Source organism: Schistocerca piceifrons, chromosome 6 (genome assembly GCF_021461385.2).
Source record: "Schistocerca piceifrons isolate TAMUIC-IGC-003096 chromosome 6, iqSchPice1.1, whole genome shotgun sequence".
NCBI classification, from domain to species: domain Eukaryota; kingdom Metazoa; phylum Arthropoda; class Insecta; order Orthoptera; family Acrididae; genus Schistocerca; species Schistocerca piceifrons.
In genome coordinates this window covers 362,338,859-362,359,418 of record NC_060143.1, presented here as the reverse complement: position 1 = coordinate 362,359,418, position 20,560 = coordinate 362,338,859, and the positions used below count along the sequence as shown (strand labels likewise).

At 39.5% G+C, this 20,560-nt stretch overlaps 1 protein-coding gene across 1 annotated transcript in view; it reads right to left on the bottom strand.

The window, feature by feature from the left end:
- The window catches only part of LOC124803322 (protein unc-80 homolog), a 995,149-nt gene that overhangs the window by 198,885 nt on the left and 775,704 nt on the right, over positions 1 to 20,560 (bottom strand). Inside the window, exon 51 of the mRNA XM_047264506.1 lies at positions 8,615 to 8,767. Within this exon, the coding sequence (XP_047120462.1) occupies positions 8,615 to 8,767 (153 nt within the window). The remainder of the gene's footprint in view (positions 1 to 8,614; positions 8,768 to 20,560) is intronic.

Below are 20,560 nucleotides of genomic sequence, written 5' to 3'. Positions count from 1 at the left end.
ATGAATAAGAAAATAGGAATGCAGATAAGCTACTATGAATGGCACAGTTAACACATTATTGTAGCCGAGATATACACAATGTCCACACCCACAATGGTAGTATAAGTTTATATGCCATCTAGCTCCACAGATGCTGAAGGGACTGATGGAATGTATGATGAGATAAAAGAAATTATTCAGATAATTCGGGAGACAAAAATTTAATTGTGATGGAAGACTGGAGTTCGAGCAGGAAAAAGAAGAAAGGAAAAAACAGTAGGCAAATATAGCCTGGGGGGAAGGAATGATAGAGGACGCTGCATGGTTTTGCTCACATCATAATTTAATCACTGCTAACACTTGGTTGAAGAATCAAGAAAGAAAGTTGTATACATGGAAGAGACCTGGAGAAACTGAAAGGTTTCAGATTGATATTACAAGGGTAAGTCAATTATTATCCACAATTTAGTTATATTTTTGTTTATTTTGGAAGTACTATTGTTTTACATATTGATGCATGCTCTGTTTATTTGTTGTTATATATTTGCAATTTTCAAGCTGCTAGGTTAGTTTCGCTTTTGCTGCCATGCTGTTAATCAAGGGTGCTTTGCTGTGTATTTGTACCAAAGAAGAGCAATGTTCAGCGATCTGTTTTTGTGGTATTAAGGTGTATCAGGGGCCGAAATTCATCGGAGACTTTCACTACAGTACAGGAACATCGTTTGGCCACAATGGAGTGTCTACAAATAGATTGAAAAATTCCAAAATGGTCTCAAAAGTGTTATGCATGATGAAGGAGCAAGATGATCGTTTACTGCCACAAATGAAGAAACCATTTAGTGTTCATGTGAAATGATTCTCTAAGAAATATGATTAACGAAACTTCCTGGCAGATTAAAACTGTGTGCCTGACTGAGGCTCGAACTTGGGACATTTGCCTTTCGTGGTCAAGTGCTCTACCATCTGAGCTACCGAAGCACGACTCACGCCCAGTCCTCACAGCTTTACTTCTGCCAGTATCTCGTCTCCTACCTTCCAAACTTTACAGAAGCTCTCCTGCGAGCCTTGCAGAACTAGCACTCCTGAAAGAAAGGATATTGCGGAGACATGGCTTAGCCACAGCCTGGGGAATGTTTCCAGAATGAGATTTTCACTCTGCAACAGAGTGTGCGTTGATATGAAACTTCCTGGCAGATTAAAACTGTGTGCCCGACCGAGACTCGAACTCGAGACCATTGCCTTTCGTGGGCAAGTGCTCTACCATCTGAGTTACCGAAGCACGACTCACACTCGGTCCTCACAGCCTTACTTCTGCCAGTGTCTTGTCTCCTACCTTCCAAACTTTACAGAAGCTCTCCTGCGAGCCTTGCAGAACTAGCACTCCTGAAAGAAAGGATACTGCGGAGACATGGCTTAGCCACAGCCTGGGGGATGTTTCCAGAATGAGATTTTCACTCTGCAGCGGAGTGTGCGCTGATATGAAACTTCCTGGCATATTAAAACTGTGTGCCCGACCGAGGCTCGAACTCGGGACCTTTGCCTATCGCGGGCAAGTGCTCTACCATCTGAGCTACTGAAGCACGACTCACGCCCGGTCCTCACAGCTTTACTTCTGCCAGTATCTCGTCTCCTACCTTCCAAACTTTACAGAAGCTCTCCTGCAAGCCTTGCAGAACTAGCACTCCTGAAAGAAAGGATACTGCGGAGACATGGCTTAGCCACAGCCTGGGGGATGTTTCCAGAATGAGATTTTCACTCTGCAGCGGAGTGTGCGCTGATATAAAACTTCCTGGCATATTAAAACTGTGTGCCCGACCGAGACTCGAACTCGGGACCTTTGCCTTTCACGGGCAAGTGCTCTAGCATCTGAGCTACTGAAGCACGAGTCACGCCCGGTCCACACAGCTTTACTTCTGCCAGTATCTCGTCTCCTACCTTCCAAACTTTACAGAAGCTCTCCTGCAAGCCTTGTAGAACTAGCACTCCTGAAAGAAAGGATACTGCGGAGACATGGCTTAGCCACAGCCTGGGGGATGTTTCCAGAATGAGATTTTCACTCTGCAGTGGAGTGTGCGCTGATATGAAACTTTCTGGCAGATTAAAACTGTGTGCCCGACCGAGACTCGAACTCGGGACCTTTGCCTTTCGTGGGCAAGCGCTCTAGCATCTGAGCTACCGAAGCACGACTCACTCCCGGTCCTCACAGCTTTACTTCTGCCAGTATCTCGTCTCCTACCTTCCAAACTTTTCTTTCAGGAGTGCTAGTTCTGCAAGGCTCGCAGGAGAGCTTCTGTAAAGTTTGGGAGGTAGGAGATGAGATACTGGCAGAAGTAAAGCTGTGAGGACCGGGCGTGAGTCATGCTTCGGTAGCTCAGATGCTAGAGCACTTGCCCGCGAAAGGCAAAGGTCCCGAGTTCGAGTCTCGGTCGGGCACACAGTTTTAATCTGCCAGGAAGTTTCATATCAGCGCACACTCCGCTGCAGAGTGAAAATTTCATTCAGAGAAGATGATTAAGTATTGACAAAGTGGCACATCATCTGCAAATTAGTCATGATTCTGCCTACTAAATCATCCTCAACAGACTTGGGTTTCATAGGGTTTGTGAAAGATGGGTCCCAAAACAACTCATACACTCGCATAAATAAACGCGCTTGGACATCTGCAAAAAACATTTGGATCACTATGGTAATGAAGGAGACAACTTCTTAGATAGGATCATTACTGATGATGAAACATGGGTCCATCATTATGAGCCAGAGAGTAAATGGCAGAATATGGAATGGAAACATCCAAATTCGCCGTGCAAGAAAAAGTTCAAGACCCAACTGTCCACAGGAAAACTGATGCTTACTGTTTTTTGGGATGCACAAGCTCCAGGACTGGAACATTATGGGGAAAGGGGCACAGCAATAAACAGTGTACATTGCAGTGAGATGTTTAGTGCCAGCCTAAAGCCGTCAATTCGAAACAAACGTTGAGGATTGCTGTCGAAAGGCGTTGTGTTGTTGCTCGACAATGCCTGTACACATACTGCTGCCCACACTGCTGAAACGTTCCAGAAACTCAAATTTGAAGTACTGGATCATCCTCCATATAGTCCTGATCTGGCCCCTTCTGACTATCACTTGTTTGGTCCAATCAAACAGGCATTAAGGGGCCATTGATATGCCTTGAAAGCAGTGAAAGCAGCAGTGCATTCCTGGTTTGCAGCTCAGGTCAACAGAGAACTTTTTTTATGAGGGCAAGTGTGTTGAAATGCAAGGAGACAATGTCAAAAAATGATGTTCTTGTAAGTTTCCTATTTGATTACAATAAAATTTTATAACTACTTTATGGATAACAATTGACGTACCCTCGTATAATGGTAAAACAGCGATTTCGGAATCAGATTTTAAATCATAACACATTTCCTGAGGCAGATGTGGACTCTGACTACAATTTATTAGACATGAATAATAAATTAAAACTGAAGAAATTGCAACAGGTAGGAAATTAAGAAAATGGGACCTGGACAGGTTGAAAGAACCAGATGTTTTTGAAAGTTTCAGAGGGAGCATCAGGCAACAAGAGACTAGAACAGGGGAAAGGAATACAGTAGAATATGAAAGGGTAGCTTTGAGAGAGGAAAAAGTGGATTCAGCTGAGGATGAAGTAGATAAAAAGACAAGGTCTTGTAGAAATCCTTGGATAACAAAAGAGACATTGAATTTAATTGATGAAAAGAGAAAATATACAATTGCAACAAACAAATCTGGGGAAAGGCAATACAAACATCTAAAAAAATGAGATTGAGAGGGAGTGGAAAATGGGTAAGCTGGAATGGATAGAGGATAAATGTAAGGATTTAGAAGCATATATCATCGAGGGAATGGTAGATACCACCTACAGGAAAATTAAAGACACCTTTGAAGACAGGAGCAGTAGCTGTATTAATATCAACAGCTCAGATGGAAAACAGTCCTAAGCAAAGAATGGAAAGCATGAGGTGGAAAGGGTGTATAGAAGTTCTACATAAGGGAGATGAACTTGCAGGAAATATTACAAAGATGGAAGAGGATGTAGGTTAAGATGAGATGGGAGAGATGATGCTGAAAGAAGAATTCGAGACAGCACTGAAAGACCTAAGTCAAAGAAGCTTCCGTGGACTAGACAACGTTCCATCAGAATCACTCGTAGTCTTCAGAGACTAGCCATGACAAAACTCTTCCACCTAGTGTGCAGGTAGAATATCATCATCAGACTTCAAGAAGAATATAATAATTCCAATGCCACACAAGTAAGTTCTGACATGTATGAATATTACAAAACTATCAGCTGCACTGTGCTAATATGAATTCTTATTAGAAAAAGGAAAAACTGGTAGAAGCTGACCTCTTGGAAAATCATTTTGGATTCCGGGGAAACATAGGCACATGTGTGGCAAAACTGACCCTATGGCTTATCTTTGAACATGTGTTAAGGAAAGCAAAATCTACATTTATAGCATTTGTAGGCTTATAGAAAGCTTTTGACAATGTTGACTGGTATTCTATCCTTGAAATTTTGAAGGGGTAAGATACAGGCAGCAAAAGACATTTTACAACTTGGACAGAAACCAGACAGCAGTTATAAGAATTGAATGGCATGAAAAGAAAGCAGTGGTTGTGAAGTGAGTCAGAAAGGGTTGTGGCCCATCCCCAATGTTATTCAATCTGTACATTGAACAAGCAATAAAGGAAATCACACAAAAATTTGGACAAGGAATTAAAGTTCAGGGAGAAGAAATAAAAACTTCAAGGTTTGCCAATGACATTATAACTCTGTCAGAGACAGGAAAGGGCTCGAGAGTGCAGTTGAATGGAATGGACAGTGTTTTGGTATGAGGATATAAGGTAAACATCAACAAAAGCAAAACAAGGATAATGAAACATAACCGAATTAAATCAGGTGACACTGCTGGAATTTGATTAGGAAATGAGACACTTAAAGTAGTAGAACAGTTTTGCTATTTGGGCAGCAAAATAACTGATGATGGAAGAAGAAGAGAGAATATAAAAATTAGGACTGGAAACGGTAAGAATAGTGTTTCCGAAGAAGAGAAATTTGTTAACACCAAATATATACTTAAGTGTTAGGAAGTCTTTTCTGAAAGTATTTGTATGGAGTGTAGCGATGTATGGACATGAAGCATGAATGATAAACTATTTAGACAAAAAGAGAATAGAATCTTTTTAAATGTGATGCTGCAGAAGAATGCTGAACATTAGATAGGTAGATCACATAGCTAATGAGGAGGTACTGAACAGAATTGGGAGAAAAGAAATTTGTGTCACAACCTGACTAGAAGGGATTGGTTGATAGGACACATTCTGTGACATCAATGGATCACAAATTTAATAATGGAGGGAAGTGCCATGGATAAAAATCATTTGGAGATGAAGATGCCTGCACGGGACAGAGTAGCATGGAGAGCTGCATCAGACTAGTCTTCGGTCCGTATGTGCGGATGGATATGTGTGTGTGTGTGTGTGTGCAAGTGTATACCTGTCCTTTTTTAACCCTAAGGTAAGTCTTTCCGCTCCCGGGATTGGAATGACTCCTTACCCTCTCCCTTAAAACCCACATCCTTTAGTCTTTCCCTCTCCTTCCCTCTTGCCTGATGAAGCAACCGTTGGTTGCGAAAGCTTGAATTTTGTGTGTACATTTGTGTTTGTTTGTGTGTCTATCAACCTGCCAGCACTTTCGTTTGGTAAGTCATAACATCTTGCCAAACTCTTTGCCTTTACAAATGTCTGCTTGTGTCTGTGTATGTGCGGATGGATATGTGTGTGTGTGTGTGTGTGTGTGTGTGTGTGTGTGTGTGAGTGTATACCTGTCCTTTTTTCCCCCCTAAGGTAAGTCTTTCCGCTCCCAGGATTGGAATGACTCCTTACCCTCTCCCTTAAAACCCACATCCTTTAGTCTTTCCCTCTCCTTCCCTCTTGCCTGATGAAGCAACCGTTGGTTGCGAAATCTTGAATTTTGTGTGTATGTTTGTGTGTCTATCAACCTGCCAGCACTTTTGTTTGGTAAGTCACAACATCTTGCCAAACTCTTTGCCTTTACAAATGTCTGCTTGTGTCTGTGTATGTGCGGATGGATATGTGTGTGTGTGTGTGTGTGTGCGAGTGTATACCTGTCCTTTTTTCCCCCTAAGGTAAGTCTTTCCGCTCCTGGGATTGGAATGACTCCTTACCCTCTCCCTTAAAACCCACATCCTTTAGTCTTTTCCTCTTCTTCCCTCTTTCCTGATGAAGCAACCGTTGGTTGTGAAAGCTTGAATTTTGTGTGTATATTTGTGTTTGTTTGTGTGTCTATCAACCTGCCAGTGCTTTCGTTTGGTAAGTCACAACATCTTGCCAAACTCTTTGCCTTTACAAATGTCTGCTTGTGTCTGTGTATGTGTGGATGGATATGTGTGTGTGTGTGTGTGTGTGTGTGTGTGTGTGTGTGCGAGTGTATACATGTCCTTTTTTACCCCTAAGGTAAGTCTTTCCGCTCCCGGGACTGGAATGACTCCTTACCCCCTCCCTTAAAACCCACATCCTTTAGTCTTTCCCTCTCCTTCCCTCTTGCCTGATGAAGCAACCATTGGTTGCGAAATCTTGAATTTTGTGCGTATGTTTGTGTTTGTTTGTGTGTCTATCAACCTGCCAGCGCTTTCGTTTGGTAAGTCACATCATCTTGCCAAACTCTTTGCCTTTACAAATGTCTGCTTCTGTCTGTGTATGTGCGGATGGATATGTGTGTGTGTGTGTGTGTGTGTGTGTTTGTGTGTGTGTGCGAGTGTATACCTGTCCTTTTTTTCCCCCTAAGGTAAGTCTTTCCGCTCCCAGGATTGGAATGACTCCTTACCCTCTCCCTTAAAACCCACATCCTTTAGTCTTTCCCTCTCCTTCCCTCTTGCCTGATGAAGCAACCATTGGTTGCGAAAGCTAGAATTTTGTGTGTGTGTTTGTGTTTGTTTGTGTGTCTATGGACCTGCCAGCGCTTTTGTTTGGTAAGTCTCATCATCCTTGTTTTGAGATACATCTTTGTTTTTAGATATATCAAACCAAAAGAACAAGAAGATTAGAGACTAACACCCCATCTAGAATGAGATCACTGAAAATGGAGCATCAGCTGAGGACTGGGTGAGGTATGGTGTGATGTTCGCCTGCTTTATTTCTTCATTGATTGTCCTTATGTCGACATACTGCATTGCAACACTGGCTGAAATATGGGGTTTGTAATTTTGACACTGACTACTGTAAATAACATAGCCGACAGGTGCATGGATGTGTTTCAAAGTTGTTTACGGATGCGTTTCACAGTTGTTTACTTTCAGTGTTCACAACCCCACAATAATACACAGTTATATACGGCCAGTGCTCTACTGTTTAACTTTCGACAAGCCTCATTAATAGGTTGCAGGCGAACATCCACATACTGCTACAATACTATAGTGTTGAAAGTCTATGAGCAGTAAAAGCCTAACCAAACAGTTCACTGTTCGTGTGGAATAATAAGGTACATATGGATCAGACACTGTCATTGTTTTAACACATGGCCTATTGCTGTAACACTTATTTCACAGTTAAATGGATCCATTGTTGCTGATCTAACCAATATAGCTTCCTCATCTGAAACTTGGCTGTGGACTGACTGTCTCAGGACCAAAAATCAGGCCCTTATATATCCTCACCATAATAAGTACTGAAACTACACTGTTTGAAGTTAAATTTGTAGAAATTACAATTAAAACTTAACTCAGTAAATTAACTGAATACATAAAAAAATTGGTTCTTTTTAAGTTTCTTCTACTTCAAGGGTTAAGCTGAATTATTTGTTTAAATGATGAAATTGACATATATAGTTACGCAAACAATACTTTGACGAAACTGAAAATTACTTTGGAGTTAATTAAGGTCTAGCTTTGCTATCATGTTTTCAAATAGAGCCAAATAGATCCTTTAAAGTTACTATTAGTTGTTCCCCAAATCTTTATAATTGGTACAAAATTTATATTTGTTTATAAGTCAACAATAGAATTTACGTTACGAAACAATTACTGATTTCACCCTCTACCAAAAGGTACTAACTAGGAATAGTTGAAATAAATTAGAAAATCAATTACATACATAAAACTAAGCACAAAATTAGTTCTGGTGTTATATTCTTTAAAACTAAGGGCCAACCTTTCTCTTTTATGAAAATGCAGATTATACTCATGTATGTTAATGGTAATTAGTTCAAAAATGAAAAAAATGAATTTTAAGGAGGCAGATGGCAAAACAAAAGGGGAAGTAAAAATATCCCAACTTCGTTTGTTACAATAGGAAGTGAATTTAGCTGTGTCCTGGCTTGCCTTAAGCAACTTAGGGAAACTACTAAACCTAAACCTGGAAACCTGGATAGGGATTTGAACCACTGTTCTCCATAACATGAGTCCAATGTCCTCCACAATGTGAGTCCATCTCCTTGTATGGTTCATAAAAACAGATGTTATTCAAAGTGAACACTATGTGTTAACTAGCTACCATTGCTATTACATGACACACATTTATTACACTCTGTTATGTGACATTGTAAAGATCTTTATAAATAGGAAAGATGTGAAAAAAATTGCATACTCACAACATGAGACTTTATGTCAAGAAGTTCCACTGTTTTGCCATCCTGGCTAGACTTCTTGTTTAGTTCTGCAAGTCGAGCAGAGCTTTTGGTGAGAAATTCAGCAACCATTGACAGCAAAGTATCACGAGGGCGTCGGAATTCATTTCGGAGAACCTGAAAGGAAGTAATTATATTTTTCTTCATATGAAGAAGTGTGGAAAACTTCATTGTAGATGAAAGTATCCTTTCTTCTAACAGGGTAATTGAAGAATGCTTCACTTCAAAGAGAAACCTAATGTTTTTAGATGTCCTCAGTAGCTTTACTGATGAAACAAACTTTTGGTGATATGCTCCCAAAAACCTGGTTGAGAAAAACATCTATGAGATGTTGCTTGTATAGGAAAGCCTGTTCTCTCATCACGTCCAGCAAGACCCAGCGATGAACAGTGGACTGATATCTGATGATAATAGACAGGAAGTTACTAAGGAGCTGTCTCAACTGAAGAACCCAGACAAAATTACAGTTCACTATTTACTTAATGGATTTTCCCACAAGATTGTGAGGATGTGACTATGATGCCAACTTGGGAAAATACATACCTACTCTAGTTGTGTGTTCACATACTCAGTAATGGGCCACAGATAAAGCTCATTTTCACTCCACAGGTAGGGGGCAGATACAAAGTTATTTTGTATTTCCAGTTTCCCATGTTGACAATAGCTTTGTGGTAATGAAAGTTTTGATCTGGTTGATAGTGGTGGTCACTTCTGTGAAACACTTTGTCACTGTCTAGGCTATATTTCCTGGGCTGATCAGGATACTTTCGTCATGCGTTGCACTAATAACTGGGTTCCTCTTGTATGGAACTCTTAACAGTTTCTGTGCTAATGGGGAATTTCTGTTACAATTGATACTGTTCATAAATTTACCACCAATGTATTCTCATTATTTCTGTAATAGGTCGGGATTTTGATTCACTATGCCCTTGGATGAGACAATCACATTGCTAAAATTAAGAATTATATATAAATCATGTAGAATGGAATAAGAGCCCAATATCTTTGACTTCAAAGTTGTTTAACAACTAGCCTGAATTAGGGAGTTTCAACTAACAATGCTACATTCAAATGTCTCATAACAGCTTTAAAACCACTTGTAATTTCCTCAAGTCTCTCACTTTAAACTTCTCAAAGGTCTCTTCTTGTCTTTTATGATGATGAATACATTTGTCACAACTGTGTCTTGGTTCAAAGACAAGTCATAATTTTAACAAGGGAATTTTCAGGAGGGCTACCCTCTCAACTCTGCTGATGAGATAGATGTTCGTATTCAACATTAAGGTAGTAGTTTGAAGGCATCAACTTAACCCCACAAGTAATTAGGGAAAGAGAGGTCAGTCAAGACAGCAACATTTGTAACTGGATAATCGTGACATAAAATGGTCAGAGGGAGTTGAGTGGGGGGAGGGGGGAGGGTCTCTGCTTTGCCTCAACAGATATTTGCACAACTGGCATGCAGCTCACCTCAAAGTTTAAAGTTTTTCTTTTTATAAGAATTTGTACCATCATTGTGAAACCTGTGGTCAACCCAAGATCCCTTCTTGAAACACTCAATGTTTCACTGTCATGCAAAGTCAGATGCAGTACAATGCCGGCAAATTGTGATACTGTGAACATCAAAACAGGAGAATGAAAGCGTAAGTGGAAAGTCAGAAGATTTGTTAACTTATCATGACATCATTTGGAAATCATGAACATTCAGCACATATGTCTATATCAATACAAGCTAATAGAATACTATTACATAACAACGAAAGGGAATGAAGTACTGAATAAATAAACCGAAATGAATTAAATCCTACTGTCTAAGGTTGGTGAATCTGCGCAGACGAGATCTTTGAATGTTGTGTCACAACAGTGGATTGGAAAACAGATAAGCTAGTAGAATTTAATGTACATGTCATCAACAAGCTGTATTCTCGGTTTCATTTGACAGTTTGAGTGAGAATCACTAAGCTTAACAATATGAGAGAAGGAAAGTTGCTACTCACCATATAGCGGAGATGCTGAGCCGCGATAGGCACAATAAAAGGATTCACACAAACATAGCTTTCAGCCATTAAGGCCTTTGTCAGCAGTAGACACACACACACACACACACACACACACACACACACACACACACACACACACACATGCATGCGCAACTAGCACACACATCTGCAGTCTCAGAGAGATGAAACTACACTCTAGTCAATACACTTCTGGAGGCGGTGTTTCCATGCCTGGAAGGCATCCTGGAATGCCTTTTCTGGAATGTCATTTAAAGCTGATGTAACATGTGCCTGGATGCTTTCAATCGTGTCTGAATGTTTTTCTTTCATGACACCTTTTAATAGAGGAAACAAAAAAAAGTCAGCAGGAGCTAGACAGGACTGTAGGGAAGCTGGGGAACCAATGGGGTCTTGGTCCTGGCCAGGAAGTCATTCACAATGCAGGCGCTATGGCTCGGCGAGTTGTCGTGGTGAACTTTCCACATGTCCTTGATGTCGCTTCGGCAGTGCGAGACCCTACTTTTCAGTCTTTTGAGCACTTCCAAGTAGAAAGCTGAGTTCACTGTAGTCCTGGTAGGTACAAATTAGTGGTGGACAATGCCTCTGACATCAAAGAAGACAATGAGCATGGACTTGCTCATGTGTGCCTTCTTGGGACGGGGCGACGATGGGGTGTGCCACTCTGAACTCTACCTTTTTGTCACAGGGTCTTACTCAAAAATCCATGACCCATCACCACTGATAACTGAGTTTAAAAATGGGGGATCATTTTCACACATTTCCAACATTTCTCGGCACCGAAGCACTCGCATGTGCTTGTGTTCGTCGGTCAACTCTTTTGGTACGAGTTTGGCACACATCTCTCTCATGTTCAAATCTTTGGTCACAATGTGGAAAACAGTTGTATTTGACATGTTTAGAGTTTGTGCTATCAATTGAAGGCTCAGCTGTTTGTCAGAGTTCAAACAATGGCATACACACGTCACATTTTCGTCAACACATGCGTATGATGGCCGTCCACTGCGAGGTTCGCCGGTGATCTCCTCTCGGCCCTCCATGAACAACTTGTGCCATCAGAAAACTTGTGATTTGGACAAGCAATCAGTCCCAAAGGCATGCTGAAGTAATGGAAATGTTTTGGTGGTGGAGAATGATCCATTGTGCCGTGTTACATAAACTCAAAACAAGGTTGATGGGAACACACGTCCTGACTCTCCAGCAGCTCGCAGCTGAATAAGACAAAGAGCATTTTGAAGCTAACACCACCCTCCACTTAGCTCAGCTGGTTACAGCATCCTGTGGTGTTCCATTGCGTCAGAAAAAAATTGGTCGCATTACTTATGGAACGCACTCTGTAGGTTCGTTGGGTGGCAGGATAGTGGGTAGGACATTCCTTATTTCAGGGCACAATGAGTGTTAGTTGAAACCCTAGGGGAGACAGGTCACAATGAAATGTAGTTGAAACCCTAGAGAAGAATGTCATTTAGTTGCTTTAGTCCTGGGTGGTACTAAGACATGAGGGCAATGCTCCTCTGTGACTGAGCAGTGGGACTTTGGGAGGTGATTGGTGATTGTAGAGATAAGTCACAGAAAATCTGTTTTTGTACATGGTTGAGAGGGTAATTAGGTCTTTGAAAGCCACAGTCAGGCACTTGGTATATTTCGAGAGGGACTGCTCATCTCTACAGATGTTATGGCCATAGGTGGCTAGGCTCCATGAAAGGAAATTTGTTTGGAATCGGTGGCAACTGTCAGTGTCATGGTTGGTAGGTTTGATATGGATGGAGGTAATGATGTAGCCATCTTTGAGGTGGACATCAACATTGGGGAGGGTGGCTTGTTGGGTTGAGGACAACCAGGTGAAGCAAATGGGGGAGAAGGTATTCAGGTCCTGGAGGCAGACCAAGGTTTGGCTAGAGAAATGTTGTTCAAGTGGATGTAGGTTGCAGTAATTATACACAGGTGGAGAGGACTGCACAAGATACATTGGCATGGAGAGTTGAATCAAACCAGTCTTTGGAATGAAGAGAGCAACAAATGAGTCTTTCAATTCAAGTAACTTTCCTGAGTATGTGTCACTGCACTTAGATAAAATACCAGACCTGCAGTTCTGTATTCCACAAGGCCTGACCACACTCCATTACAATTGTGCATGAGGGGAAATCAAAAAATAAGATGGACTATTCCAAATTCTTGTGTGTTTATGTTGATATGAAACTGAACTGGAAGCCATATGAAACAGATCTTTTTAAACATCTAATCTCTGTAAATTTTACATTATGGACAACAGAAGATTTTGAAGGAGAAAATGCCAACATATTAACTTTTATCTGCTATACTCATTCGCTGATGTCTTCTTGTACATAAAAGGGTTTGTGGACAGAATCATGAAAGAAAGGTAATATGTTGCGTTGATGCTAGAATATCTTGGAGACTGTCTTGAAACAGTTGGGCATAATGGGAAGAGTCTCACATTTACTTCCTAATGAAATTTATTGTTAAGAACCAGTCACCATAAATACAACATTAAAAGGAGGAATGACATACACTTACTGCCTCAGTGTGGCACAGAAAGCAGTGACATAAAGAGCAATAAAGTTGTGACCACTTACCCAGTGATATCAAGAATCTAACAGATAATAAAGTACTTTAAATACAGACTGAAGTCATACCTGCATGGTATCTCTTCTACTCTATGAAAGGATTTCTAAATGAGTTATAACAAGTGTGTGTGTGTGTGTGTGTGTGTGTGTGTGTGTGTGTGAGAGAGAGAGAGAGAGAGAGAGAGAGAGAGAGAGAGAGAGAGAGAGAGAGACTGAACTTAGATAAATATGAATCACTGTATGTAAATTTAAAAATGAAGTTAATCAAAGCTTAAGATTAACGTAAAAGACAAGCATGTAAATGGTCAGCATGTTGAAATATTTTTCACTGAGAAAGTATATGACAATTATAAACTGAATTTTTATGCTAAATAGCAAGAGACAGCAGTTTGGTTTACAAAGTAGCAGAAGTACAGATTCAGCCAGAATGGAGTTTACAAAGTGGTACTTTTTGCATAGTACAATGAAAATTGGGCAATAGGCACATAAATAAAAATATTTAACTTGTCTGATATTCTTGAAAATAAAATTCTACTGAAGAACCTAGAATCATTCATAATAAGAAAGTAGCAAATGAATGATTCTGACCGTACCTGGAAAATAGGGTACAGAGCATGATGTTGATGTTGTGGTCTTCAGTCCTGAGACTGGTTTGATGCAACTCTCCATGCCACTCTATCCTGTGCAAGCTTCTTCATCTCCCAGTACCTACTGCAACCTACATCCTTCTGAATCTGCTTAGTACAAATAGTATGGGCCTCAAATGAAATGAACATTTAATAAAACATTTATCAGATATGAAATAATTTAATATGCAAACAATGGAAACTCCAGGCTGGAATATCAACAATGTAAGGAAAAGATATGAGGGTCTTCCTGAAAGTAATGCCTCCTACTTATTTGTGGTGGCTTTGGATGTCTGCACCAGATGTTGTTGGTGTAGTGCTAATGCTTGAACCTTCATCTTTCATTTGCAGTTTGTGCCTGCAGAGAAGTGTTCCAAAACGTAGTCTGATATGGACGTGTGTATAAAACAGTGATGCGAGATTGAATTCCTCATTATTGAAGACATTGCGCCGATTTAAATCCATTGACGTCCACTAAAGGTGTATGTAGACAATATAATGTACGTGGGCAATGTGAGGCAATGGTACAGCATACTCAAGGTGGTGAAAACGGTGTGCATGACAAGCCACAGCCCTGTCGACCCTGCACATCTGTCATACCTCGCAATGAAGACCATCTTGATCAACTCATCCATGCTGATTGTCAGATAACAACCAGAGAATTGTGTGCAAAGCTGAATGTCAACTGTAATGCCTTGGAAACAATGCTGGAACATTTTGGTTATCGCAAAGTTAAATGAGATGGATATCACAGGTATCACAGATGCTTACAGAAGAACAAAAAACACGTCAAATGGAAATTTGTCAGGACGTGCTGGACCAATATGAAGCTGAAGATGACAATTTTCTGAATACCATCATCACTGGAGATGACACAAGGTGTCACCACTACGAGCTGGAATCTAGAAGGCAGTCTATGGAATGGTGACGTGTGAATTCTCCATCAAAGAAGGAATTCAAGAGACAGCCATCTGCAGGCAAAGTGATGTGCACAATCTTTTGGGATAGCTGCGATGTGGTTCTTTTGGAAGTCCTGGAGCTTGGAGAAACTGTCAATTCAGCATGCTACAAGATGACACTGACTAAGCTGAAAGCCCAAATTTCCATGGTAAGGTGACAAAAGAAGACCAACTTGATAATGCCAGTCCCCACATCAGTTTTGTGACCATGCCACTCATTACAAAATTTGGCTGCATTTTCTTACCACATCCACAATACAGTCCCCATTTTAGCACCTTCAGACTTCCATCTCTTTGAGCCTCTGAGAGATGGACTATGTGGCAAACATAGATTCAGATGCTGTTGTCAGAGCTGTAAGAAAGTGGTTAACCTCAGCTGGTTCCAATTTTTACAAGTGCAGCATGCAGGCTCTGATTCATAATTGTCAAAATTGCATAACAAATGGTGGTGGCTATGTGGGAAAATGACAGTACTATTACTGATAACACAAATCACTTTCAGTTCAAGTTCACTGGCGTTGTTGACTGCAATGACACATCACAAGCTAGGCAGTGTTCTGGTTTGTGATGGGAGGTGGGAGGGAGACAGTGTTAGCAAGCTCATGAATTCCTGCAACTCTTGGTCATCACATCAGTGCACTGCTGCTGACAGCTGAATCCAGTGTTGCCAGATAGAGATAGATTTCCCATGGCATCAAAATATGGCCATTTTTAAGACAGGCATGAATTTTAAATCAATTTTGAGTGTAAGATGCACCTGAATTTTGGAGATAAGTTTTTTGAAGGGAAAAATGCATCTTATGATCCATAAAATTGGGTATATCCCAAAACATTGATAGTTGTTCACTCAATATTTTTGCAGGTAGACTTATAAAAGGCACAGCTCTATTAAGCCCATCTTTTTATAATATGAACAATATATGAGAAGGAAAGTTGCTAGTCACCATATAGCGGAGATGCTGAATTGCAGATAGGCACAACAAAAAGACTCTCACAAACAGCAGTGTGGTTTCAGTTGCTTGAGACTGCAGTCGTGTGTATGAGTTGCATTTGCTTGAGTGTGTGTGTGTGTGTATTGTTTACGAAGGCCTTAATGGCCGAATGCTTTAATTGTGTGAGTCTTTTTGTTGTACCCATCTGCAACTCAGCATCTCCACTATATGGTGAATAGCCATTTTCCTTCTCATATTTAGTTACATTCCATCCTGGATTTTCCATTGTTTGATTTTTACAATAATAATATGGTAACTGATGTCACTTTTTGAAAAAAAAAATATTTTATTAAATCCAGCAAGTATCTGGGTAAAAAAAAAAAAAAAAAAAAAAAATCCACAAATTGAGATATGCAACTAGAAATTATTCACAAATGATAATTTCATTCATATACCATTATTGTTTGGTGACACAGAAAATTAAGAATTTAAAACAGAAGAACAGAACAACTGGGATTAATCCTCATAGACAGCAATGAAACTAAAAAGTTGGTAGGTGTGACTGACTACTATTACTCAAAAATGAAAATAAAGAAATAAATTTCAAAATGCCTATCGAACTTTGGTCCCATCTACAGAGTATTTAGAAATACTTTTACAAAAACTGGACCGTGTGTGTGTGTGTGTGTGTGTGTGTGTGTGTGTGGGTGTGGGTGGGTGGGTGGGTGAGTTGGTGGGAGGGTGGGGGTGGGGGGGGGGGTGTATATATATTGCTCACCAAATGAGGCAATAGATTATACCAAAAAATCATTAGTTTTAGAGTGATAATTAAAGTTTAATATCAATCGTCAATGGGTCCAAGTTGAAATGCAATCATTTTAGTTCATAATTAATACTTGAAATTCACGTTATATGATACAGTGACAACACTCTTTACTGTACCCTCAGTGACAATGGAGAAGACATGCTTTGTGGGAGGCCTATAATTTACATTATTTTGGGTGTGATAAAGGGATGCCACTAAGTTCATCTTTGGAATGTTAGCGTAGGAGATGTGACAAATTAAAGCTAAGTGAAAAGTCCATGCATTTCGCACATTTAGTTACATATTTAAGCTAACTTCCAAATTTCCCTTTGTGTATGATTGCATGTGTCAAGTATAGCTGATCTGAAATTCTAGATTCTAATATTTTACTGTTCATGCTATTTTCCTATAAACTTTCTTCAACTGCATCAAGGACTGTGTGTACCATGATACATTATGTACTAGATGAAAGACTTGGTGTTGCCCAGGAATTTATTTATAGCTGTGCCCAAGACTTCATACATGCAGAATTTATTTTTGCCTTATAAAGCTTCATTGTATACAATGTCTGAACTAATATGATTGTGGACATGAATGAAGGACTTGTTTGCTTCACTAACATGGGAGAGCACCACACAGAGTTGGCTGTGCAAAAGCCAACTGACACTATGGCCCATGCCCACTAAATGCAGTGTCTGGCCTTGTGCTTTCTGTATGATCCTGACATAACATAAACTCACAGGGAATTGTATATGTTTAAGGCAAAATGGAAAGTAATTATGAATGAGTGGAATTTGGGGTATAAAAACTCGCTTGCCTGTGCCACTTCCCACCAAAATATCTACTTCTGTTGTGTTACATTGGAGAGAAGTAACTTTAATCCTCTGTGCGTGAAAGATTTTGAGGAGGGAGATAATGAATGACACTCCTGATCAGAGTTACATTGCATCTTGCTTTCAGAAGGGTTTTCCAAAGAGTGAGTTAAAGCCAATGTTCTTGAGCCACAGCAAGTCTCACCTCACAATCTTCACTGGATTCCTGAGACCACATAGTTCTCAGTATTTTAGCTGTACTGGTGTATTCAGAAAGAGTCAACTATTTTCTAGACATTTTATTCATAAATAAAGCTAAATAAAAATGTAATGAGTAGGCACTCAAATCACAAAGCAAACATTTTTCCTAGCAAGGCAATGTCATTAAGTTTTTAATACACAAAGCAAAATCACACTCAAGGAAATTCACTGTTAGTCTCTACTCATAAAAACTGCAGCACTTAATTTTGTCATTGGCATAAACTACCAAAACCACAGCTCTCACTGAGCTGAAAACCACTAACAAGAACATCTATTGATTTCTTGGTGTATTATCAAACTAATAATGCCATCTATTGGCTCTATAGTGTACTACACAATGATGACTTTGAATCCAAGATATTAAGCTGAGCAGACCATTTCAGATAAAATTTTAAATCACAATATCTTTTTTTTCCATGTTCTGATTTTGATGAAATAAAGCCTGTATTTTGTCCCAAATTACATTCAAGTTACCCATGAAACACCCATAAAAATTGGTGTACCAGTTCTGGGATTTTGCATGTTCAAACAGACAGACATGACCGTTTAGATGAAACTTTAATTCTTGATATCTATTTTTTCCATGATCTGATTTTGATGAAATAAAGACTATATGTTGCCCCAAGGTATGCTTAAACTACCAGTGAAAACCCCATGAAAATTTGTGTAGTAGTTTTGGAGATTAGAACGATCAAACAGAGAAACAGACAGACATGGCAGTTTTACGGGTACAGTAGGTTTTCCAAAAATTTGGAGTATAGCACAAAATTCATACCATATTGTCAACTCTAAACTAATTTGTGCTTCTTAGAAATTTATGACAATGGTATCACCAATTTGAAATAGGAATTTTGTAACTTCATTATGCATTTACTTGATAAGTATATTTTTTGAACATTTTTGGATACTTGGGAGGGTTATGCATAATGTACTTCATAGTAAATTGTGAATTACAGTTGTTTATACTGTAACCTTTGGGAGTAACATCTTTTCAAAAAATTATTGCAGTGTAATTACTTATGTGATTAGTACAATATTCCACATTTTTCCAATCTTTGATCTGTTTCTTCTAAGTTAGTGTTTTGAAACTTTAGGATCGTAGCATAAACTTAGCTCTTACGAATTCAGCAGCAGAATTACAATGTTAAGTTTTACACATATTATAGCTGAAATCCTGTGTTCCATTTAGTTTTCCATGTCAACAGCATTCAGTGCATATTATCAACATTTGTCATATATTAGCACTATATTCAGCACTGTTCTATAAGTCTGTTAATGAGCAAAACCTCAACAAAAGTTCAGGACACAAAGTTAGTTTCAGGAAATCATAGATTTCTTTCATTTCTTGGGTGTTATAGCTTCAGATTTTAGATGGTAGCTGCAATTCCAATAGTCCAATATATACTGAAATTAAAACACTATCACTGAGGACATTATAAGTTACTTGTTTAGCATTCAGATAAACATTGTACCAGTTAGAATGCAGACTCATTATGAATGCTGTTCTTGGGCACAGAAAGAGTTAGTTGTAACTAGCTGGCAATCACTCTGACTGCAGTTAAGTAATTGGAAGCTGTTTCAAAGGGTACAACAGCAGTAGGATGGTGGGCCATTTACAGGGGAAGCAGGGAGCAGAGTGAACCCAGTGTTTTCCACGTATCCCACAAACCAACAAGTCTGAGCTGTTGCATTCCACTGAAATTGAAACTGAGGCAGTGAGACACATTCCACCTGTTGGGAAGTATGCTGTGATGGTCAGTGTTATGGGGAGCAAATACAAAAGTTTTTGGGTCTGTTAATCATCTGCTATTCAAACATATGGCAAATAATCATAGAATTTAGGGAAATCACACCCAGAGGCTGGAAAGGATCACCCTGTGCACCCTGTGTGTATGCCTGGAGGCCTTACTCAACATGATGAAGGTAGACTTTTGAGGGAATGAGGTTCAACTGACTGCAGATTGTGACGCACATGGGAAGGAATTATTCTTATCATCTGGGCAATGTTTGAAGTTTGAGCTTGAGGTGATGCTAAAAAGCAACAGAGCTCATGTAATACTAGATACAGAGAGCCGGCTAAAACCTGAAATAGCCAAATGTGAGATTTTTGGTGAGAAGCTGAGTATATATTTAAAAAATATGAGAAATGTAAGTGGCGTATTTGTCACAGTTCACAAGAAACTCAGACCCACCGAGAGATCAAGGATGAGAATAAACTTGTAACTGGTTCTTTCTATGGACCACTTGGCTTGCCCCAAGATATAACCAAAAACTAGAAAAAATCTCCATTCATTAGCACGAATGTTCCTCAGTTATACTACCATCACTGAAGGTGACTTTAGTCATCCAAAAATCAACTGGGAAAACTACAGTTTTGTAAGTGGTGGGTCATACAAACTATCCTGTGAAACATTACTAAATTCCTTTTCTTAAAACGACTTAAAATAATTAGTTTAGAAGTCCAGTCATAATGAAAATATATTAGACATATTGCCAACAAATGATATCCATACTGAAACTAGTATTGGTGACCATGAAACAGTTGTAGCTATTACTATTACTAAAGCACAAGCTGAAACAAGTAGAAGGGTGTACATGTACAGTGAGCAGATAAAGAGGCAGTCATATCACATCTCAAAGAGGAACTCACACATTTACACCTGGGATAGAGCATGTAGAAACACTGTGGTTCTAAGTTTAAAAGAATAGTCGACCATTTACTGGAAAGATACATACCTAGTTGAATGGTTAGTGATGAGAGAGACCTTCCACAGTATACAGTCTCTGTAAAGAAACTTCTAAGAAAAATGCCATTACAGCATAATAGATGTCAGTGGCCCTAGTTAAGAGTCCTGACACACATGGACGACACAGGAACTGAAATTAGGATAGCAAATCAAATTCAGAAATGACCA